General features: G+C 46.8%; 1 protein-coding gene and 1 non-coding gene across 9 annotated transcripts in view; one reads left to right on the top strand and one right to left on the bottom strand.

Annotated features, from left to right (window-relative positions):
- Positions 1–24,073, top strand: part of CLASP1 (cytoplasmic linker associated protein 1) — a 170,469-nt gene that overhangs the window by 21,830 nt on the left and 124,566 nt on the right. For all 8 annotated transcript variants that reach the window (XM_086466154.1, XM_086466153.1, XM_086466152.1 and 5 more), the window contains exons 2-7: positions 15,745–15,823; positions 16,051–16,154; positions 16,648–16,739; positions 16,825–16,900; positions 19,842–19,939; positions 21,041–21,108. In XM_086466154.1, coding sequence (XP_086322280.1) covers positions 15,745–15,823; positions 16,051–16,154; positions 16,648–16,739; positions 16,825–16,900; positions 19,842–19,939; positions 21,041–21,108 — 517 coding nt within the window. The remainder of the gene's footprint in view (positions 1–15,744; positions 15,824–16,050; positions 16,155–16,647; positions 16,740–16,824; positions 16,901–19,841; positions 19,940–21,040; positions 21,109–24,073) is intronic.
- On the bottom strand, positions 14,521–14,638 carry LOC147415449 (U4atac minor spliceosomal RNA). Its single transcript, XR_015183520.1, has one exon. It is a non-coding gene; the product is annotated as a U4atac minor spliceosomal RNA (small nuclear RNA).

Here is a 24,073-nt window from a genome sequence, read left to right on the forward strand (position 1 = left end):
GTGGGCTGGGTCATGGATTCCCCACTCGAGAGGGTGAATGAAGATCTCTTGTGATGTTGCAGTTTGGTCCCTCCCAGACTTAGTGCGGTTTGCCCACTGCTGTTGGCTCAGGTTGCAGGAGCTCTGGGAAGAGATGGTTCAGACTCCATCTCCTTTGCGTGGGATGGCTCTGCTGCAAGTCTGTTTTGTGGTGGCCAGAGCCAGCTGGGAGCACACAGGTTCCTCTGTAAAGTCAGAAACAAATCTCTTCATATCCTTGCAGAGACAGTGTAGGCTGGAAGGGTGCTATTTGCCTGCATGCCGCTTTACATAGGCGAAAGGAAGAATAAAATCAGTGCTGGTGTTGATTAGTGCTGTATCCCTTCTCAAACCCTCCTAAGAAGGGATTTCAGACTAAGCTCTGAGGAGCAGGGAGTGAGATTGCTTTCCATGGGTATTTTGCCTGGGACCTTGTGTTTCTTGCTGAGGATGAGTGATAAAAGGGAGGTGTTGATGCTGCCACATCCTGACTTCTAATTATCTAGTGATCAAGAAGAATTTTATGGAAAAATAATACAACCGAATTTATCAGTCTTGCAAAATAAAGTTTCCACTGTCTTAGATTATTTAATGAGTCACTTAAACCATAAATGCATATGTAAGGTCAGCACATAATTGGGCAACTCTTTAAAAAGCATGTGATTTACCTAGTAGGCTGCAGTAGCTAAAAACCTGTTTCTAGAATTGTTTTTCCCCTATGTAATACAATTTAGGTGATCTTTAAGGTCTGAATTAAGTCATCAAAAGGTAAGAAATGTGCAGTGACTGCTGATAGCCCCCATTCTGTTTTTGGGGACAATGTGAGTGCAGACGGCTGGCTTCAGATCTGGGTTTATGCTAGTCTGATGGGTCAGAATCTGGCCCATAGCAGCAAATCTGAATTCCTTACTTTTGGTTGATTAAAAAGTCAAGACACAGCAAAAACCAGTGCAGAGCCTGCACATCTCTTGCAGGTCTTTTCTTTAAAGAAAGAGTTAATGAAGAATCTGTGCTTTGCTTCCATGTTCCTTTGTGTTTGTGGCATCTTCTTTGATGTATGAATTTGAAGACAAGGAACAGAATGTATATGTGTGATCTCAAAAAATTTCAAGTCTTTCGAAGGAGGGAGAAGAAATCTCTTTAAATGGTGATGTGAGCATACAAGTGGCTCTGCATGGATTTTTTTTTTTTTCCTGTATGTATAGATCTTAAGCTGAACTTCATTTGTAACTGGACTGCATGCTGGCACAGCCCCAACACTGCAGGCAGATGTGTATGAAGTAGCCAAATAATACTTCTTTCCAACATCCAGACAGTACTGCTAGAGCTCAGCGTGACAAGTTTATGGTAGTAATACTGCTCTGTAGTTCCAGATGAGGACATGAAAGCTCTTGAAAAACACTAGTTTATATTTCCTGTCTTCCTAGGGTGCAGGAAAGTGCTATTAACCTACAGGAGGAAAAAGATGAAGGTCAAGAAGAGATGTAAATGTAGCTGGATCCCCTTCCTAATCAGTTGGTGATGTTCATGTTGTGCAAGATTTAGCAACTGGTCTGCTTGAGTTTTCTTTCAATGTCTGTGCTGAAGGAAAAGCACTTGATCTCTAACCTGCACCACAAGCGGTGTTACCAGGAAAGCACGTTATTGTTTCTTGGTGTTATCCTTGGGCATCGCCATATCTTAACTCCCCTTTCTCTAAATGATGTTCTCTAGTCTGACATAGTTACTATCTCCAAAACTTGATCTCCAGTTTTTCTGAAATAGTCTGTGTGCTGTAGAGAACAAGAGACTTGCCAGCAGCAATCCCTTCTCCTTCCTGAACAAAGTTGCCGTTGACACAGACTTAGAGAGGAATAGTAATTAGAGCCTATCACTGTGTGTGACTTTGAACTTTATACTTTTATCAGATGATGTCAAGTTAAACAAAACCTCCTAGATAAATAAACCAAAAGCCTAATGCCATTTCTTTGCTGAAAAGAATGTACCAATTCCTGCTACGGCTGGTAATATTTGAACTTGATGTGTGTGCTGATCTTGCTGCACATCCATGTCACAGACCCTTTGTACCTGCATGAAACCCTGTTGAAGTCCAAGATTGTCATGGATCAGGTCATGTAGCTGGAGGCTTTGGGGGCTGCAAATTGTTGCCTGGCTTATACTACTATACCTGGAGAAAGATTAAAAAAAATAAAATTGCTGTTTCACAGTCTGCCAGCAAGGTGTTATTGATGGTGACACAGAAGCTCATTAAATCAGTTCATGAATAGACAGGGCTGCTTATAACTAGAATATAGAAAACTGTTTCAAGTTTTAATGAACATTTGCAGTTGATGACAGCTGAAGGCTGGTATGTTAAGAATCAAGGAAAAGAAAATGCTTTGTAGAAATGTGACCAACCTGATCTAATTTTGAACAGCGTGGTGGGGATGGTGTTGAACTAGTTGGCCTTTGGAGACCCCTTCTAACCTGACTTTATTGGTGAGCCCTGTTCCTATGCCAGAGGTTAAAGAGCTGTTGTGTCATTTAACTCCGTATGGAATGTGCAGCAGGTCTGGATGGGATGGGAGGAAACAATCAGGCATCCTTTTCATGTCAGGTTAACAATGGCACACTATCATGCCCAGCATTGTATTTATCCTGTTTCAGAGTTCACAAGACATCTGGGAGTTCTCAGAACGACCATGCTTTCCATTCTGTGCAAATGATCTTCTTTTACTTAAGACAGAAAGTAATACTGATGGGGCACTTTAGTTTGGAATAGGTGCCTCAGTCAAGAAACCCCATTTGAAGTTATAGGAGCAGGAAGGCTTGTGTAACTTCCAGCCTGTATGAATAAAAACAGATGTGATGGTGTAGAATAAAGAGGTTTCAAAGATGTGAAGGGCACATTTTTAGAGCTATTGGTGTGTCTGGGTGCTGCATTGTTCAGTTTAAGCTGGCACCTAATTTGTGCTTTAGAAAGTTACACTAAGCCTCCCTTACGGTCTCTTGGAGACTAAATAAATCCACCTTTGAACCTGCCTGTGATGAAAGGTGACAGCTGAGTCTCTTGAGTCTCTTCCTTGGCAAATTACAGACATTTCTATGTTGTTTTAACAAAACTTGTTGACTTTTACCAGAAGGAACAATTTGGAAAAAATTGAAAAATTGTTCCGTTTCTCCTCTGAGGTGAAATGTAACTCAAATTTAGCAGGTTGCATTTATTCTTCTTCAGAGTTGCTTTTCAGTGTTGCTTCAAGTTTCTGCAATGTTGGGGCAAAACCCCTGTTCCCTCCCCCAAAGCATGACACAGCCTCTTTTACTAAGCGATATTCAGATTCCTAAGTTTTTGCATTTTTATAAAGGTGTGCTGTGCTGTTAACGGCTTCCATGAATATATAGTATATCCTGTTGAGCAGAAATTCAGGGACTGTTCTTGTTGATTAGTGTCTACTGAGAACAGACCTCTTTGAGAAAATAACAGTTACAAAACAAGGCATACAATCTTCTAAAATCACAATCAGAATGGTTATTTAAACACTTGATTCAGCTTACCTTTTGGTGTGTTGAAAATAATGGTGGGAGTCGTGAAGGAGAGAAAAATACAGTAAAAACACTGCGGAAGGTGAGTAGAGCCTGTCCAGGAGCTATCTGCTTTATCTGGCTGTGCTTTCCCAGGTACAGGCACAGCTGTTTGTGTACGTTGCGCTGAACTGAGTGGTTTCTTGTATTACACTTACTGCTTGTGTTACTCTGATGTGTTTCAGTTTCTTAAGAGTTCCATTTAAGATAATTAACAGCTAATGGTTTAGTTGAACATTTAATTAGTTCCTTTCTTGTATTAATCCACAAGCCTCTGACATGAGGCTGCTTGTTTGTGTAGCTGTGGTGCTACAGCATTGATAGGAACTATTTGCCTGACTTGTTTAAATGTATTCTAGAGCTGGATCTGGAAGCCAAAATGTATGTGGTTTGTCCCTGTAATTTTCCAGTTGGTTTTCCACTTGCACTCTCAGGTGCTCAGATGGCTTGTTCTGTTCCATTAAGAAAACACTGGCGCTCTCAAGCAATGCTGAATGAAGAATCCCCTTCTCTTCCCTTGAGATGTTTGTGTAGTTTGGTGGCGGTTTGTCCCATCCCCCCGTGGTCCATCCCCCCCCGTGAAGTGTCTCACCAGTTTCACAGCTGCGGAGACCGGAGTGCTTCAGCCACAGGAACAGACATGGCACGGGCACTGGTCGAGCGGAGTCACACCAGTGTCAGCCCACCCTTGTGTCTCAAGGTGGCTCTTGAACCAGCTATTGCCAGGCTGCTCGCCTAGGTCTGCCTGTGGCCGGGCTGTCACGGCTGCCAGCTGCGTGCGTCTTTTGTAGCAGTGGGTTTCCAACGAGGCTACGATACCCAGTGTAGCTCTTTCCAGGCAGATTTTGTTGAACAGTTGTCCCATGGTGACGACTGTGACCTGTTTCAGACCTGGAATATCAGGTGAGTAGGATGATGTGGAGTGTTAAATGTATGGAATTGGCTTTTCCAGACAGCTTGTTAGAAAAGCCACAAGTACACAGCTGAACTGCAGCACAAGTGCATAGTGCTTGGTGCGCTTATTTTTCCACTGTGGAGCGGTTCTGTGGACATCTGCAGCCTCTAAATGCCAAGGCAAGAAATCCGTCCTTGCCTGGGTGGGGTTGTCTCAGATATCTCTAGATACTTGTGGATAGGTAGCTGGCCTGAGATTGCAAAACCTTTTTGGGTTTCTGACCATGTGCCGTGCACCAGTGTGGCCCAAGGGTGTGCCCTAATTTAGATGCACTGTGCTTCACTATGCTGTCATGCAATTGAGTATCTTTGGAAACAACTAAAAAGGTGTCTGTTTTCAGTCTGAGGGAGGAAAACAGATGTTTTATTCTCTTGTGAGAGCTCAGTAGAGCGATGCTTCAGCTGTTGCTCCAGATCTCTGTGATGACAGCCAAAAAGGCAAAGGGACAGACACAAAGGTCAAAAGGACTTGAGGAGAGGAGCATACTTAGGAAGGAGAAGAACGCTTATTTCCTGTATGAAATGGCATGTGGGGTTTAGTTCTGGAGCGTGTGGACAGCATTGCCCTCAAAGTTAGCATTAGCTTTTAAATGGGCAAGGAGAGAACCTTTTTTTCATTATGATTGCTGTTTCCTAGACCAGATAGATCAAATTCTTGGAAGATATCTGCTTGCCACATGTCAAAAGATATTTAAAGTGATGCCTGAATTGATCAAGAACTGTGCTAAGAGCTGGGTGTGAGAGTGCCGTAGTTGCGAGGGGCTTGCATGGGTTACAGACTGAGCCAGAAGCTGTGTAGAGAGGTCTGCAGGGTGCTGGGCCTGGGCCAGTTGTGTGACTTCTTAGTGAATGTCCCTGGCCCCTTGCAGGACAGCATGATGGCTCAAGCAGGGAATGAATGCATGGTGACAGCTGCCCAGGTTGCAGATGGACGCTGGTGCATATCTGCTGATGTGAGGTCTGGTTCTACCTGCATAGGCCACTCGGGTAAGCAAGTCAGGACTGTGGCTGTCCCCTTCTGTGTTCTTATGGCACTTGATTTTCTGGGGTGCTGGAGTCACTGGCGTAGCACTGATAGTAATCCTCTGGAAGCTTTCCCTGTAGGTTGTTTTGACCTGCATTGAAAAACAGCGTTTAACTGTGCCTTGGGGGGACTATGAGAGACTACTGAAAGAAGAAACTGATACAGTCAACAGCTTAAACCAGTAGCTCTCTGTCTTCACTGACCTGTCTCAACAGTACTAGATAGTAACCTGTGGGAAGCATGACATATCTGTATGGACTGTACTAAATCTTGCGTAGATGCTGAGTTTAGAGCTAGCTGGGGTGCACCTCTTGTTGCTGTAGGAGAGACTGAGAAGTATTTTAATCCATGTGTCTAAGGGTCATCCTTTGGGCTTTCCTGAATGGGTCAGAAAGGTGTTTGAAATGCACTGTCTCCTCTCCAAGGCTCATCTGTGAAGGAAGACCTTGTGACATACTGCTGAAGACTTCCCTTGAGGGTGGTGCTTGCTGGTACTGCATGGGTCACTGCAGCTTCACCAGCTGTAAGGGGGTGGGAGCAGAAGATGTAGGTGCAGCAGAGAAGCACAGCACATGTTTAGAGATCCTCTATATGGATCTCTTGAAAATGATGCTGCTTAGTCCCACAGGCTGGTTTCTTTGTGCTGCTCAGCACACTTGGCTCTTTCCTTCATGTATCAGGGTCCCACTTAGTTCTGAAATATCTTGAAACCCTGAGCTTTAATTTTGTCACACAAGGTTTTGAAATTGTCTCCTCTTGTGATGTTGGGCACTGGAAGAGCTGTCCTTGAATTACAGCCAGCATTTGTTGGGCCTGCCGTGTGTAAAACTTGCCTGAAGATCTACAAGCCATGCTGCAAGAGCCTGTGTGGGTTTGTTTTTTAAACGGAAAGCTTTGCTTGGATTCTCTTGTTACCGAGCTGCTGTGTTTGCTGCTGGGACAGCCAGCTCTGTACTAGCCTCATGCTGTGGGTTGTGTCTGTCTGCATTGAGAGGTGATTTTTCTTTGGTGGCAAATATGTATTGTCTTACAGGTGAGAAGAACATAATGAGCCTCTTTTTTCCGCTTTCCCTGGTTAAGTGTAGTCTGACTCGCCTTTTCTACCAACTGCACTCTCCAGTGTAGTACTTAGTGCTGTTCTTTCTAAATAGTTGAACCTTTTGGGCTCTTTGGGAGCTGTAAAATCACTTGCTTATTTACTTGGCTGTTAGAGCACTACAGTATTAGCAGCACTTTCCAGCCAATGGAAAATTAAGAAAGGACTCTTCAGGCAGAAACTGAGGGGGAATTCCAGGTAGGGCTTTTGTAATTACTGAGCTGGAATATAGGCAGGATGTAGAAGCCATTGCCTTTGTGTTAAGAGGTTGTTAAAGGCTTTCCATGCAGCTGGTTGGTCAGAGCTTCAGCTTTACAGTCTCTTCTGGGTGAAGAGATTTCAGTGGGCTAAAGAAGCCGCTTTGCAGAAATAGGATTCCTGCCGAAGGGATGCCTTCCTCTGTGGAGGAAGCATTCCCTCCTACTGCCTGCGGCCCCTTTCTCTACCTGGCATCCATCTTGTCACTTGGGCTATTTCTTTGTGCAGCTAACAAAGGCATCTTGAACCTTTCTTCTCCTTTTCTCAATGGTGTTCTTTGTTGCTGTACTATTAGGCTGCTGTGGGTTATGTCTGTAGACTCTTCTCAAAGGTGTAGGAGCATGTGGTAGATGCTGAGCAGGCAGTGTGACTGTGCAGGGCTGGGAGCTACGGTGGAAGCTTCAGGTCATAGGGTGTTTCCAGAGCTTCGCAAAGGCTGTGGCTACTGGAAATGCTATTGCACTCTTAATTCCATGTATTGTATTCTTCCCAAACAAGGCAAGAAAAAATATTTATTAGATGTGATCTAGCAAGAGATGTCCGTGTCTGGTAACTACCCTCTGCCCTACTCAGGTCAGCTTCTGTCAACTCCACCACAGTGGCTGCTCAGCTTCCCTGAGATCCCCGGCTTTTTTCACACTACCACAGCTTGTGGGTCTCGGCTGTGTTTGCAGCTATTTGGTGCCCTCCTCGTGAGGCTGGCCATGCCGCCTGTCAGCACTGCTTCACAGGGTTGCTGTTCCTCATAAAAGCTTAAGTTGAATGGTGTAATCTGGAAGTGCAGATGTTCAGAAGTGTGGGAACTAGTGATCAAGGGTGGTTAGCTGGATATTTGAGCATCCTCACAATTCTCACTACTCTTCTTGAGCCCTAAGGGACCAGAGAGGACTGTTGGTGATTATCTGCTAGGTTGTGTATTTGCCTTGTTTTTTCCAGATGCTGTCTAAACCCTCAGAAGCACTTCTGTTTCAATTTTAAAACGTGCTGAACACTTTCTATTCTTGTAGGTGTTGGAGATGGAGGCAGGGTCAATGCTTCTGTGCTATGAACTCTGAGGTGCTCCAGCTGACATGGTTCTGCTTAAAGGTGGATTACCAGTGTGATTCCTTGCTTTCTCCATGCACTGTAGCAGGTCTTTGCCTCTAATGGAGGGGAAAATGCTTTTAATAGGTAAACCAACCTGGTCTGTTAATATGGCACATGACTACACTAGCAATTTTTACTAGCTGCCGTAATAAAGGCTTTCAATTTTCCCATGAAAAACAAAGCAGGGCATTGCAATGGCTTTTTTTCCTTTCCCTGACATATTCTTGTTGCTTTTCTGCAAGAGATCCCAAATGCTTCATTTTGCCTTGAGCTCCTAAGATGCAACTTGTCACCAAAGCTATGAGCTCATTCAAGGATGTGGTGGGCCTGATCTCCAGCTGACACACACGGGCATGATCTCATCGGTGCTCAGAGCTACATCCATTTTTCCTTACTGGCTGAGGACCTGGGTGTAAGTGCTCAGCTGGGGGCAATGGAAATGCACAGAATAGTGGCAGTGTTTGTGGCTAAGGTATTTAACTGCTTTGTGGTGAGGAACCAGAGGTAATAGCAGTTGGTAGTGCAGGTGTTTTGTTTTGATGATGTTTTATGTGAAGATGCTGAGCATTGATTACTACCATGCAGGTATCCGTACCTGTAAGGTGCTGCAAAAACAGGACTGCTTTTCTGAAACAATGTTTGCGGCTGGTGGTTTTCAGCGGTGTTTGGGGTAATTGAGACAGGCAAGTGTGATTTAAACTGGGACTCTGCCTTCAACTGCAAAGTCTCCTGATGTATTACCATGAGTGCTGCTTCCCTGGAGACTGAGCACGGACCGTAGTTTGTGTCAGTAGTGACTTACCTGCTGTGCTGTCTGGAGCTTCGACCTTGCTCAGGCTAGAAAAGCCACCTGTGCTCCACAGCAGTGACTCTGCAACTTGTGATTCCCTCTGTGTCCTTCGGACAGAGCCCAGTGGTCACGTTCTGCTCCTTCTCATCATGGTTATGTGCAACCACTCAAGGACCAGTGCAGAATCTTTGCAAAAGAGGGTGAATTTGTAATCTTTGAAACTCGCCCCTCCAGTTGCATTGAGCAGAGGCAGGGCAGGGGGCTACCTCGCTCACCTAGGACATACTTGTCAGCTCTCCTGGAAGCAGATGCCCATATTTCTGAATGTCATATTCTTTTCAGCATCACCCCCCATTCTTCTTTGTGGGATTTCTGTAGTGATAACTTCTGGCTCTCTGGTGCATTTCATTGAGTTGGTTTGAATTTCCCATGTGTTCTACCAAGGCTCTAGCTCTTACATCAGGAGGCAACTTGTTTGTTGGCTTTTTTTACTGGATCCAGAAAAAAGTTCTTGGGTTTGGTGGCGTTTTTTTGCTTTTGCTTAGGAAGGTTGTCCTTGTGTCCTAACAGTAGTTGTAAAAATACATCTCTATAGTGACCATTTCTGACAATTTTTTCTTAATACCTTCCAACATTTAAATGACCTTACCCCTCCTGGGATTTATTTCACTCTAGAGCTATACATTAATTACTGAGTTGCTCATCTGTTCCCAAGTCTGTAAACGAAGGAGAACTTTCAATAACCAGGTTTTTGCTCATTTTAAGTGCTGGTGATTTCATTGGGTGTTTTGGTTCAGCTGTTTCCAGCAGCGAGGTCTGGCAGGCTGTCGTTTGTCGCATGGGCTTTACTGTCCTTGATCACTGTCCCACAGTGCTGCACCACTGTAGGTTGGGTAAGCTGGCATCAGATAAGCTGGTCCCCTGAGTTTTGAGCTGTACAGTGGTCCTTAACTCATAGATGCTTCTTCTCAATAGTTCTTTACAAGCAGTGTTTTAAAAGTGCTGAGGTGTGCTCTGAGCACTATGTTGTGTTGGAGCAGTGGGCGGGGATTAAGGAGATGGGCTGATTGCAGTTCTCCCTGCTCTCCAGTCCCAGAAGACCTGTGGGAAGTTGTGTTTCTCCTTGCGTTGTACAGGTGAGGTGTTTGCCAGAGGCTCAGATGGTACTGGCTGTCATCACGGTGAGGAAAGGACACTCAATGGACCTGCAAGGGTCAGTAGGATTGCAGGAGATGGGGTGGTGTTGGCATGGAGGCGCAGGGAAGATAAAACTTGCAGGATGTTCAATAACAGAGCCTAGGACTGAGGGGAGACCCAAGCAGTGGAGATTTGGGAATGTCTCTGAGTGGAGTTGTGCATGGCAGTCAGTACCTCCTGGATTTTCCTTTGAGATAGCAGCACGGCAGAGACAGCATGAGCAGCCTGGGCTTCGCTGCCTTTGGAGGGCTGTTGTCATGGGCCAGCGTACAGCAGGGAGAGAAGAGAAGGCATCTCTGGGTGTACTGCCAGGCAGAGAGCGAAGGTGTTCAAGCACGAGGTAGGAGAGACAGAGAAAAGGGATGTAGAGATGAAAGCTGCTGCGTGGTTTAAGTCTTGCCAGGTCTGTTAAGTGTGCTGCTAGTCTGATTTGCTGAACAGTTGCTGTGCTGTAAGGAGCCCCTCAGCGCTGATACTCTCCAGTGTACAGGATCTGGCCTCCCTGCTAGGGAGGGACAGAGCGCCGGGGATGTTCCTGGCCCGCTGTGACTGTTTTCAGCAATAGGGACTGTCTGTGTTTGATCCGGTATTGCTTAGTGTAATTCCCTGTTGTAGGCAGAATACCTCTCATCAGCTGTACAGGAGGACACAAAACCCCTCTGAAACGTTTCTGTAGCTGTTGTTCTTCTACGTCCAAAACAGATGTCTGGCCTCTCATTGATGTCTTAAACCAGAAGAAAAGTCACTATAAGATTGCTGTGTTTGGAAATTTGAATTCCTACATTAATTACTTAAATGTTCTAAATCTCACAGGTTTAGATATCTGTCTGCAGATGATCAGAAATAAAAGGGGCGTTTTTCTTCCAGGAAGCTACTCCAAGAGATTGTGGTCCGTGTTCCAATGGAAAAACTTACATATGCAAACCAAGCAGCTGGTCTCTTGAGGGGTTGCTGTATTGAATGGTGAATCAATGGCCTAGTATCCAAAATTGTTTGTGGATTTTGAAGGTTGTGCCTGGGGCAGAATGGATGGTATCTGGTGGATCTAGAGAAAGAACCCAGGAATAACTATTTCAACTCTTCCCTCTGTTCAGCTGTTTGACCACAATGTGTAGTCATGCTTGTAAAACCAGTTGTGTTACTGCTGCTGCCTTCTTGTTTGCTGCTGTTGGTTTTGCAAATTGTGCTGTGCAGAACAGCTCGTACAACCTGTGTCTGGACTAGAGTTGTTGGGCTGGGGCAATGACGCGTGCTGCCAGTGCAGAGGTGGTCCTGCGTTGGAATGGGAAATGTTAACTGCTGGAGCAGCAGGAGGAGATGGACTCCTCCAGGCCGGTGGTGGTTATGCTTGTGTGCAGGTGGAACACAGCAGTGAGCATTTCATACGCCAGCTTCAAATTTGTCTGTCTGCTGGTTTTATTATTGCTGTGCTGACCCAAAATACGTACCTGACTTCAAAACTAAGTTTGCAAATGTCAGCTAATTTTAGCTCTTGTGTGGTCTTGGGTGCCCAAGTTCAGCTGTGGTGGATATTTCATGACTTGAGGAATTAAACTGCTCCTGGTCTGACTGATTAGCACTAGCTATCAGGCAGTGATGTGGGGCATCGCTGCTTGTCTCAGGCTTAAGTGTGTAATCTGAAGTGTTGTTCTTTGTCAGAAATGCATTGTTTACTTAAAGTATGCAAGTGCTTCTCCATCTCTTTGTTTATGAATCCAAAAGATTAACTAAGCAGGTGTTCAAAAAAAGCTGGCTGAATTTTCTTACTTTTTTTCTTTTGCACATTGAGATTTATAAGTCTGTCTTCCACCTCCCTTGCCTCCTCCAAGAAGAAACCTCACAGACAGACTCCAAGGTGAAATAGCCAAGCCATGTCACCAGAGTGCTGGAGATAAGTAAATGGAGCACAAAGCAAGCTGGTGACGCGGCTGGGGTAGAAAATGTATCTCCAGCATTCCCATTTGGGTCCCAAGCTGCAGTCCCAGCAGCAAGCCAGCAGAGTGAAATGGGCCCGTGGGGGTGTGCTGCCCAGCCCAGCCCGAGGCCCTGATTCACTCTGGTCACTTTGTGCTGGATCAGCTGGAGCTGGATGGTGCAGCTTTCTTGCCCTTTTACGGGAGTGCATTTAGGTGTGTCTTGTTTTAAGCTGCGTTGGACACATTTATTTCTCTGCCATGCTTGGTGAGCAGTGACTTAGCGCGGGTGGTGGTGGTAGGCTGTCTGCTCCCTGATATGTGGAGCTGCCTGCAGGCCTTTCAGCACCACCCAGGTATTAAAGGACACATGCTTTGAGTTCTTTGAAGTAAGTTTTTGATGACCTCTTAAAAAAAAAAAAAAAGCTTCTTCTGTATCGGGAAAGGCTGTGTGGCATCCCAGGAACTACCAAGAGCATTCTTTACTGGGAACGATGGTACCTTGAGATCTGGCAGTCAGAGGGAGGCAGGAGCAGGGCTTGCTGACAGCCCTTAGTGCCTATGGAAGGTGCTCCGAGACATTGCAAAGCAGCAGCAGGTGCTAATTGAGCCAAATACTGGGTGACAGAAATTGCTTTATTGACTTGGGGAACCTCAGGAGTCAAATAAGGAAAGCAGTGGAGCCGCAAACCTAGGGCTGTGCCAGTGGTTTCTGCAGTGACCCCAGATCGCTCTCTTTGGGGCCTGGATAAAGTGTGAGGCCAAAAGCAGCAGCTGCTGACCTGGTATTTTCTCAGTTGAGGGCTGGGGGCCTCTGTGCTACTAGAGGTACTGGTGAGTTGAGTCCTGCCTTGCTTGCAGCATGAAGCAAGGCCTCTGCTGATGTAAAGGCGTGGATTAGCTCCATAGTTACCAGCACTGCAGGGTTATCTGGAATTTCAGATGGAGAGCTGCCCTTCCTGTGCCTTGGTGTGGCACGGTGCCCGCCGGCTGGCTTCCCCGGGGAGGGACGTGCTGCCAGATCACAGCAACGGGTGGCTGAGGACAGGGCCCCTCGCTGCTCCAGCCCTGTGTGACAGCCTCCCCGCTCCTGAGGTTCCTCCTGGTCATTGGTGTGTGTTGATTCCAGCAGAGCTTGAGTAACTGCTCCAGTGGCCAGCTGGGGTGGGCTCTTCCATGCAGCAAGGGCTGGAATTCAGTTCATTCTTCATTTGTTTGGTGGTCATGCCCCGGGTTTTCTGTTACCTGTGTCTCCAGCGGATGCGTTGGATCTCTCAATCCATACATGATTTCAGCTTTCTACCTCTGACCTTCAGCAGTTTGAGGCAGGTGGCACATCAGGGTTGATGCAGCATGGTAGGGAATAACACCTGGTCACCCCCAGTGGTTGTTTCCTCAATATCTGTCCAAGCCATCACTGTAATTGTTGGGCTAATTAGCTCTCCATTTTTATAAGCACAACAGGAAAAACCAATGGGAGGCTTAGCTCATCCTCCCCATCTGATCCTGGGGGCAAGCTGCAGGGTAACTGGCTGTGTTTGCGCTGTGCATGTGGTCCCTTTCATGTTCGGGTGATGAGTTCCCCTCACTCTTTCTGGCTTGCAGGCAGTTTGAAGAAGAGATGGATCTCTTCCTCTCCCGGGATCAGGTTTATCCCCAGGGCACACCTCCGTAATTGCAGGCGGCACACTTACCTCTCCTGCTGCTGTGGTGGGACTCTGATCAGACACCTGTGAGTGGTGACCAGCATCCAGAGCCCCAGTGACTCCTTAAAAGCATCTCTTGGCTAATGGGGATCTCAAGCCCATCCTCACTCTGGTGCTCTGCTGCCATAACCCCAGGCAGGAGCTGAGCGAGCTGGCAGACAAGCTGGCAGTGATGGGGCTTAAGGCAGCTGGCTCTGGAGCTGGCTGAGCATTTGTCAATGGTAGATTAAATCCAGTGTGCAAGATGGATGTGGAAATGAAACATGGCTTATAAAAGCATGAGGAAAATTCTCCTTTGGCATATGAACGGATTCTAGTCAGCATGCCACAAGTGATGTTGAATTGGATCATTCAGCCGTGCCACTTTTTTGTTACTGGGATGGAAGAAAACTGTAGGAGCTGTTTGGAGAAGGTAAATGGTGTGTTGGGAGAAGTTAGGATCCAGGTGCTTGCGTTCAGAAAGTTTCTTTCTAGGAGACTTGACATGGGATGGGCTGTTCCCTCCGAACGCTGCTCGGGGCTCCCTTGCTGCTGTAGAGCTGAGTTTAGAGTGAATGTGACAAGCTGAGGGTGGAAAGCTCGGGTTGTGGACCGACTGCCGGCGCAGAGCAGGCGCAGCAGCCCGAGGGTCGGCACTGGCGGGCTGGGCGATGCGACCGGAACGGGCGCCGTGGTGGTGCCGCGAGTCACCACGTGTTCGCGTCCGGCGGTGTTCCCGGTCGAGAACGCCACAGCAGCTGGGGAGGGAGGGGGCGCTGGTCAGGTCGGGCAGCGCCGGCAGCCGCAGGCGGAGGCCCGGCCCAGTCCAGTCCCAGCGAAGGACAGCGCACGGCAGCCCCGAGCGAGCGGTCCGGAGCGGAGCTGTACGTGGTGCAGCCGTGGTGGGGAACGCGCCGGGCACGCGCCGCGGTGCGTGAGGTTCCAAAAATTGCGCCGCGCGCGAGGCGGGCGCCGCTTGTGTTGCTTGAGGCGTTAGCAGTGCTGCCCTCACCACGCGTTCATCGAGCAGCCGCGCAACCCCGAGATAAGGACGGTTGGCTGACGCTGCGGCGGTGCCGCGCTAGGGGAGAGCTAACCGCCCCCAAGGTGCGGGCGAGGGGCGGCGCGCCGCCGGACCCGCTCCCCCCGCCGCCCGGCTCGGGAGCGCGCTCCCCTCGGGCGCGGCGCGGCGAGCGGCGTTTCTGTCTCGTCTCCGGCTCCGGTTTAAGCCTTTTTGTCGACTGTGGCGGCGCAACCCAGAGTGCTTTGCGGCAGCCGGGCGGTTATTTGCATAAGGGGCTGGCCAGCCGCGCCGGGCGGCAGCGGCGAAGGAGCGCGCGCCCCCTGCCGCCCGCCCGCGGCGCTGCCCGGCACGGCCGCCCCGCCAGCAGCCGCGGACGGACGGATGGAGCGCGGGGAGCGGGACTGTCCGTGACGCCTCCAGGGGTCTCTGACCTCAGCGCTTCGCTAAGAACTTTCGGAGAGCTGTCTTATGCCAGAACTAGCGTCATCTGTAGGGCCCTGCCAGGGGTTCAGGACACAAGCTGCGTGGTATGTTCGGTGTAGGATGTCTTTTTTGTGGGCATCAAATGGAGTTAGTCAGAGCAGGCTTGCTGATCTGCAGCCCGTCCTGAAGCTTTGCTCCAACAAGGCGCTGTTCCCCAGGTCCCAGTTATGTCATAAGCATTGGGTTTGATTTCTGCAGGTGAATAATTAAGCAGCTGTTAGTGCAGCCCATTTTCTAATTATAACTGTAATAATGATAATTAACTAGAAAAGCTGGTTGCGGCAAATACCGAAATTGTTGTGCATATGGCATGTGTACGTTTTACGTATATATGTATGAATTGAGCACTGAGCAGCAATTACAGTTGTCGGCTTTGTAAAGTTCTTGGCAGTGAATTTTGGCTTTTATATGTCACAGGGAGCAATAATTTGGGGGCTTTTCTGTTTGTAAACCACTCAGCTTGTCTGTCAGAAGCCGTGCAAGGAGGAGCCGTGTATCTGTGCAGCCCTGTTCCCTGAGTGGTGCCGACAGCACGAGTGGGAAGGGGCCCTTCTCCTGGGGGGGTGTGTGCTGGCGTTTCCCCCTCTCGGGTTCGTTGGCCAAGGCCGAGGGAAAAGGGCTGCACACTAAAACACCGCCTGTCCTGTGCTTGCAGGTCGTTCTGCTGGGGATTGACATCCTCTCTGCACTAGTGTCCCGCTTGCAAGATCGCTTCAAGGCCCAGATTGGCACAGGTAAGGGGTCTGTGTGGGAGCAGGGCGGTGTCACCGTTGCTCTGTTGGGCTCTGCTCTGGCTGCTGTACGCAAAGCTGGGAGAGCACTCGAGAGGCTCTTGGTGGTTTTGGGCTCTGCTGAAGGGTGGGAGGGCTGGTCCCTCCATTGGGTGGGGGGAAAGGAGAGGGGCTGTGCCACTGTGACAGTTTTCTTCTGAGGGATTTGGATGTTCTTGTTCTTTCCTCAGTGTTGCCAAGTTTGCTTGATAGGCTGGGAGACTCTAAGGACTCGGTGAGGGAGCAGGATCAGACCTTGCTGCTGAAAATCATGGAACAAGCTGCTAACCCTCAGGTATGCTTGACTGCCCTTTGCTGCGTGAGTGAGTGACTGGCTGCTTAGAAAGGAGAATTTCTTTCTGTTAGAGGGTTTCCTCCTGTGCCTCTGTCTGAAATGGCTTCATCTCCCTACGCCTTGTTACGAGGTGTTTGCTTCACTTAAGGATGCTGTTGCATGTCAGGGTACACATGGGAGTGTGAGTGTCAGTGGATTTCCCAAGGATGGGTTGGGTGGATGTTGGAGTAGTTGTTCTGGGTCTTTGGAAGTTACTTGCTTTCTATAAGTAAAGGGATTGTTTTATGTATTGGGGAGTTACTGTGAAGTCAGCACAGAACAAAGAATTAGTCAGATCTACAAGTGTCTTTCTACTTCTTGTCTTGTTCTGCTTGGATGGATGTAAAGCTTATGTTTAAGCTCCAGAGATGTTACAGTGTATGTCTGCTGGAAGAAGGAATCTCTTTCCCCACCTCCTTTTTCCCTGTCTCACCTTCTTTTCTGTCTTCCACAGTACGTGTGGGACAGGATGCTAGGAGGATTCAAACACAAGAATTTCCGGACAAGAGAAGGGATTTGCCTCTGCCTTATTGCAACACTCAATGCGTAAGTCAGAACCTCCTGCAGACCTGCGTTACTTACACAAGCCTGCTCTGTGATTCACACTGCTGCTTTTGTTCTTTATTCCCAGATCTGGAGCTCAGAGTTTAACGCTGAGTAAGATAGTGCCACATATATGTAACTTACTTGGAGATCCAAACAGCCAGGTAAGCTTTTGCTGTGAGTCATGTCTAAAGGTTGTGCCGATTGCTTTGTTGATAAGCAAGGCTTTGCGTTCTGCCTGGTAAATTAGCGAACTGTGCTGCCAGTGGTGAACTGTGAACAATGCTCTTCATGAAGAGCTCTTGACTGGTTTGGAAGGGCTATGATTTGAAGTATTCCTAAACCAGCATGTCAGTTACTCCAAGAGTTCAACGGAACAACATGAATCTGCAGGTGAGGTAGACAGAGTGGGAAGGGAGCTCCTGTGCCTGACAGCCTGAATGCAGGGCAGGCTGCAGGGATCCCTCGGGGCTCGGTGTAGCACCCTTCACCTTCAGAGAACCATGGCTCTGGGCAGGAAGGGCAAATGGGACCAGTCGGACAGCCTGGCCACATGCACTGCCAGAAGTTGTACAAGGAGATTCTAAATAAGAGGTGGAAGCTGTATAGGATCCTTAAATCAGCAATGCAAACCACATTAAAATACATGTTGACGTAGAAAATCGATCACTATGTGCTTTTTGTCCTGCCCTGAACAGGACCTAATCTGAAATCAGATGTAAGTATGTGAGGTTGGTGAGAAGAAAAGAGATGGGGAAGCAGGGTTCAAACTAATGTCATATAACACAGGTGTCAGCAGTTTTTGAATATCCCTGTTCCCTCCTTGTGTGGGTGACACGTACACATGATCCAGATCTGGAGCATTTAGCTGGAAGGAAGCGTGGGGCAGGCAACGGGGGAATGGGTTTACGCTGGCTCTGGGGAGTTGGCCATATTCCCATGGCTGTCAGGGCCTCCCCTTGCTGAAGAAGAGGCCTGAGTGTGAAGCAGCCTTTGCTTCCTGATTGTACCAACGCAGGAGGAGGAACCTGTTACCCCAAGAAGTTTTGAGGGATATTTAATGTTCAGGGTCCTTTGTGGTTCTGAGCCACGGCTGAGCAAGCTGTTACTTGTTGAGGGGACTTTGGTTTTAGGACTGACATCTTGCACAGACAGACACCTTGGTTCTGCCATTGGTGAGCTGTTGAATGAATTGGAAAAGTTGGTGAGGGGCCTGAGGCGTGTTTTCTGTTTGCACTGCCTCTTCCCTGTGCCTGGAACAGCTGGTGATCCCAGCGCCCCACTGCAGTGGGAAATGAGGCTGATCTCTTGCCCCTTATCCCGGGTCTGGTTCCTCATCCCGAGGAAGCCCATACCCGAACTGATCAGACGCTGATTGCTGTCAGAGTGGCTCCTGGCTGAACAGCGCCTGTCCTGGGCTTCCCTAGGGCTGGTTTTGTGCTGGTGGTGCCGTCTCCTGAGCTCTGGGAGACCTGATGCTCGGTCAATGCTGCCCTCTCTTGGTGAGAGAAGATGGAGAAACAAAGATCCAGGTCAAATTCAGTGTTTATGCCTTTTGTTATGGACACGGAAGCCGTTTCGTTACTGCCCTTCTCAGAATGAGTGGTTTTTAGGCTTTATTGTTTTCAGCTAACGCAGTTTAAGAGTTTGTGTAACCCAGTAAGCGTCTGCTGTGAAACCTGTATTTAAACTATGAGTATTTTCTCAAAAATAACATTGAGCTTTAAAGCTTTGTTGTTGCTGTAGTAGATTAAAGCAAATATTACAGTGGGAGCTCCCTGCCTTGCCCAGTCCGTTACCCAGTCCTGCAACCATACCTCTGATTGACTTGACACGCGGAGGCGATCCTTCCAGATCCTGCCACGAGGACCTCGGCAGGGGCTGTGCTGGGTGCCGCGGCTGGAGGGGGCACGGTGGCAGGCTGGGGGTATGGCAGAGCTTGTCGGTGTGCCCTGGCTGCCGTGCCCCTGGGCCCCGGGGCGGGCGGACTCGCTGAGGGGAGAGATGCAGGTGCTGTGACCTCCCCTCCGTGGCTGGTGGAGGCAGAGAGCGAGGCTTGGGTAGGGTCTGCCTCCCCAGGAACTGGGGACACCAGAGTCCCTCCTGAGCTGTACCCACAAGTCCTGCCTGGTGGCATACGGGGCTGATGGGCAGAGAGAAGAGAGGCAAGACCGCTGAGTGAGGGCAGCAGGTGGGGAACAGGCAGTGACCTGCTGAACGGGAAGGCTGCGGGGCAAGATGAGCATGACTCAAGTGTTAAGGGTTTTTTTTGGCTAGGAAGCAGGGCACAAGGTGGGGTTTTTTTGGCTAGGAAGCAGGGCACGTGTGCCTGCCCTTTGACTCCCACCTATGGGCCATTCTAGCTTGTGCCTATAAAACATCCTGTGTCTAGTGTTGATGTGTGCAGGTGCTTGGGTAGCTGCCATGCCATCTTCTGAGAAGCAGAAGCGCATGGCTCCGTTGGTGTTTCTGTAAGTAGAGCAGATAGTTTACCTTCTCTGCTTGTTGTGTCTGACGGAGGAAGGGGATTCCAGTGCAGAAAGGTGACACTTTAATCAGGTTTGTGGCTCTTCTGTAGAGGGTAGGGAAGATGTGCTCAGCGATTTCTTGCAAATAGGTTTGGAAAACATGCAAAATTCATGGTGACTTGGGTGATTCATTACTCCTCCTTCCTTCCATATTTTGCTATCAACACAGAAACATAAGTTTACTGCATTAAAAACCAGTTTGGTTTATAACATGCTAGTAAAATAAGGTCTGTTCGTGTCTGTCTCCTTGTTTTGCTGACCCAGTAAACATACGTGTTGCACACAATGGGTAGAGTTTGGCAAAGGCAGCCAAGCTCCCTGTGTGTGCACCTATGTACGAAACCTTTTGTCTTACATCTTGACTGCCTTTTCAATTAAATTAGATCTGCTGATACTGCTGATAACTGAAATGCAGGGATGGAAGCTCCTTCATGAACTCTGTGGGAATGTCTATAGTGGCAACTGTTGTTGCTGAGAAATATTCAAATTTAATTCTCCAAGGGAGAATGAAATCCAAGCAGGGATTTATGTATTTAAATTATAAAGATCATTGACTTCTCTCATATTTCACATTCAGGTTCGAGATGCAGCAATAAACAGCCTTGTGGAAATTTACAGACACGTTGGTGAACGTGTAAGGGCTGATCTCAGTAAAAAAGGATTACCCCAATCTCGGTAAGTTGGGAATGTCCTTATGCATTCACTATTTTGGGGCTGCTTTTTATTCCCTTCCTTCTATTTAGAGGGCTTCAGGAGCTGCATGATTGAACCTTTTCCTGGGATCAGAGATTTGGTTTTTTTTCATCTTATAAACACTTACTCAGGTTTCACTTAATGTGGATCCTGTACCTTTGCCCAAGTATGGCACAGCATTTTTGGAAAACTGATAAAATTGTTACAGATGTGTAGTTAACTGATGTAAGGTTTAATGTGGTGTTTTTCCCTGTATGGTCTGCATGTGTAGAGAGGATGCTGCAGCGTAGCCTGTGTTTATGCAACTTAGAAGGCTGTCATACAGGAAAAAAAAACCCCACAGTCAATATCATCAGTTCCAAGGCTTTATTTAAAAAAAAAAAAAAAAAAAAAAAAAGCCCACACCAAAACCAAAGCCCTGTCCCTCTGCTTCTGCCACTTCAGGTGCGGTAAGAAAGCTGGTCTGCATCTTGCTGCACCCTTCAGTGTGCAGGGTGGAGCATGGTGAGACCTGAGGGTGGAGTAGATGGCACGGAGGGAGGAGGTTGAGGTACATACAGGGGGAGGCAGTACTGTTGCCTCTTTTTCTCCACTGAAAACATCTGCTGCCACAATGTGTCTTAAAGTAATAAACTCTCTGAGAGCGATAAGGATGTGATAAGGGTCTGCTCCACCAGGCCTGTGACATGAATGGGTAAGAAGTGTCAGGGCCTAACACAAATGTGTGAAATCATTTGTTAGGGGTGTTTTTTTGAGGTAGTTCTGCAAATAGTTAAGATAGGCAAAGTGGTAATGAGCTGGAAAGCCATCTATGGTTAGACATGTCACATCTTCAGTAATGTAGTATTTCCAATAGTGTCTCTTACACCTCTGTAGGATCAGTTGTTTCTCAGTTGTTCTTGCCAGCTGTTGCATGTTGTGATATTTTTTAAATTTTAAAATAACTTCCCTCCACGCTGACATTTTGGACAGTGCTCCCAATGACCTGAGTGAAGCAAAATTTGTCCCATTACATCTTAAATTAGAAGATTCCTCAAAATTAAATTCAGCTGTTCATTGTGTATTTCTTTAACTTTCAAACAGGTTGAATGTAATTTTTACAAAATTCGATGAGGTCCAAAAATCTGGAAACATGATCCAGAGTTCAGGTGGTGAGTAGAAGTACTTCTATTCTCTTTTTAGTGGTGTTAGCAATTTTCACTTGGTGAGGCGTTGAAATGGACATAGAGCAAGCATTCTGTTAGGGAAAACAAGTATGGGTGATTGTTCAGAAATATACACATAGCTTTTGCAGCAGATTAACTAAAGATCAATTTTATTTGCTCTGTCTTCCTACTAGTATCAGAAGGAGAATGGAACATGTTTCAAGAACAGAAAGTGGTGTTAAAGCTTGTCCTCCTTTTCCTCTTGGGTTTCATTAGGGAAATACGTCTTCTGTTCTCAAGTCCATGTGCATCTTTGTTTAAATTGTTCATAAGGTAAAAGAAACAGTAATTTAAGAGAAGTCTTTTCAGTTTAATGCCCTAAATGGCACAGAAAGTGTAGATGTTAGTGTAGTAGTGTTCCGTTTAAAGCTCATTGTTTAGGGATTGTGTTTTGCAGTTCCTAAGTTTGCGTACTTTGTGTGTTTATGACTGATAGTGAAAGACCCTTATCAGAGCCTTCATTCTGTCTGTCTTGTCTGAAACTAGCATTATGCTTACTTTAAAAACAAGTGTGTTTTACTGCTTCTCTTATGAGCTAGAAACTATTTTTAATAAGTATCGCTCGTTTTTTAGGAAGAGATTTTTGTGAGAGTTCTTGGTGAGGGAATTCATCTTTCTGCCAACAGCTGAGCAGAGATGACAACATGGGTTCAGTGCTGCAGGTTCCTATCAAGCTCACACTCTTTGCAAGGCCAAGAGCAGGAGAGGTGATGTCCCCAGTCTTTCCCACCATGCTCCTAAAAGCCAAGAGAGCAGAGAGGTTTCTGCTCTTTTAAATTGGAAGAAAAATTTTTCACTGCTAGGTACCATTCTTCTTGCCATAACCGTTTTAAAATACGGTAAACTTCATCCCTGAAGGAAATAATAGAATTGACTTATTTGAAAATTCTGAAGTTATATTTTGGATTACTCAGAAATGGGATGTGATGTTCTGTTGTATGTTTGGGAACGGTGAAGACCTAGTGCAGGTCCCTTTGTGGTGGAACAGGTTCAAAATTATGCTTTTGCATAATGTGGGAAAATATTGGCTGTATAGGTAGATGAGGCTTACAATGGCAAAAAGGTGCAGTTGAGAATTAAATGTTTAATCCCTTAGCAAATGTCTTAAGGTTTACAACCTGCAGGTGTTTGTTCTGAAATCCTAACTCAAACTGAAACAAACCTATTGCTCATTCAACTGCTCTGCTTTCCACTTGGCTAGGCAGGATTTTTATTTTGCTAGCAGCAGAATAGGAAAAGTTAATGTGATGCATCATGTGTAGACTGCTGTTGTCTGGAGTTTGAGGCGGCAGACTTGCGTGCATTCTGTGGTGAGATGTATTGCTGCATGGTCTTTTTAAACAAATGCTGTGGTGGGTTGATGACTGTGGGTGGGATTTCTGTGGGTTTATTCTCTAGAGGGAGAGGGAAAGATTTTGGAGCTTAATGTGCCCCTTGCTAGGTTTCAGCTAAGGTTACAGAGGGTTTTCCTAATCCAAATGAAGGTGATTGTAGTAGAAAATCAGGTATGTCACAACTGATTAGAAGAGTATTTAGTGTAAGAGTATTAGAAGAATATTTAAAGTAAGAATAAACTTCAATGAAGAGCAAGAAACTAGAGCTAATTTATTTGCAATGCAAGTTTTAGCTGTGCAATCATTTTAGATTCTACACATCCCAGAACAGTACCAGAGACATCGCCTGCTAATCTTTGGCTTTTGAGAGGAGGTTCTGGTCTCTAGACTGAACATCCTAGTGCATGCTGTGATGTGATTCAGGCTGCTGGCACCATGGAAAACATCAAAAGAACAAGATGGGACAATGGGGATGACCTCTTTCGGGCAGACAATTCTTAGTGCCATCTTCTTCAAGAAAGCAAACCATCTGTTTTAAAATTGCCAAGGAAGGATTCCATAGTAACTTTTTTTTTCCCCATAAGTGCAAGTGTGTATCTGTGTGTATTAGTTCTGCTAGTTTTAGGCTTCATTGAGAATTATTTTTTCTTTTAATACCTCTTCCTCTGTCACTGTTTTGATGAATTTAAGATTTAACTTCCTTGCACATACAGTGCCTAAGACCTTACACACCCTCTCTCATGTCCTTGACTGCATCAACAGGCCTTTTTGTGCTTCCAGACACAAGTACTCCTGTCTTCCTCACTCTGTTTGACCTGATCTGCTGATGGCTCACTGTCCTTGACTGTGCTGTGGCTGGATGCAATCCCTAGAGTGTGTGTGCTAGCATTTCTGCTCCATTGAATCTCCTGTGTGGGCACTGAGACCAAAAAGTAGCCTTGGGAGAAAGGGAATTGGGCAGAGTCAAGGAATGTTCATGGGTCAAAGAGAATAAGGTTTGGAAAGAATAGGATCTCCCATGGCTCTTCCAGAACCTTGTCATCTGCCCTGACAATAAAAAAAGTCTGTAGTTGCAGTTAAAGTAGTTCTCATTTGTGAAGCTAATAATGGGAATGTTAGTTATTAATACCTTTTTTGTGTGTGTTTGAGGGGTGGGTTCATTTTCCCATAGTGCTATAAGCTGGCCTGTTGCTTCTTCCTTGCCCTCCAAGCACAGCACAAATAGAGCATACATGCTCACCATATCTAATGTGTCAACAGCTCTGTGCGACTTTCGGTTTATCTTTTTGAGGTTGTGTAAGCCAATGGAGGAGGCTTATCTTCACCCATGGTCACAAGTTTATTATGGCCTAAAGACAAGCTGAGTTTGTCGGGTTTCTTGTGTCCCTGACGCCTCCTGCAGCTTTTGAACAAAGGTGACGCTTTCAGCGGTTGTCAGAGTCACCAGGGAAGATGATGATAAGTATTGCACATCCAAAAGATTTGCCTTTCTCAGGAAATAGCTGTCTCAGTCTTGTTAATCCTTTGAGCCTGGCAGAGTACGGCATTGATTATGAGGGTGTCGATCTGTTATCATT

This window comes from Leptosomus discolor, chromosome 5 (assembly GCF_034619465.1).
Source record: "Leptosomus discolor isolate bLepDis1 chromosome 5, bLepDis1.hap2, whole genome shotgun sequence".
Taxonomy (NCBI): domain Eukaryota; kingdom Metazoa; phylum Chordata; class Aves; order Leptosomiformes; family Leptosomidae; genus Leptosomus; species Leptosomus discolor.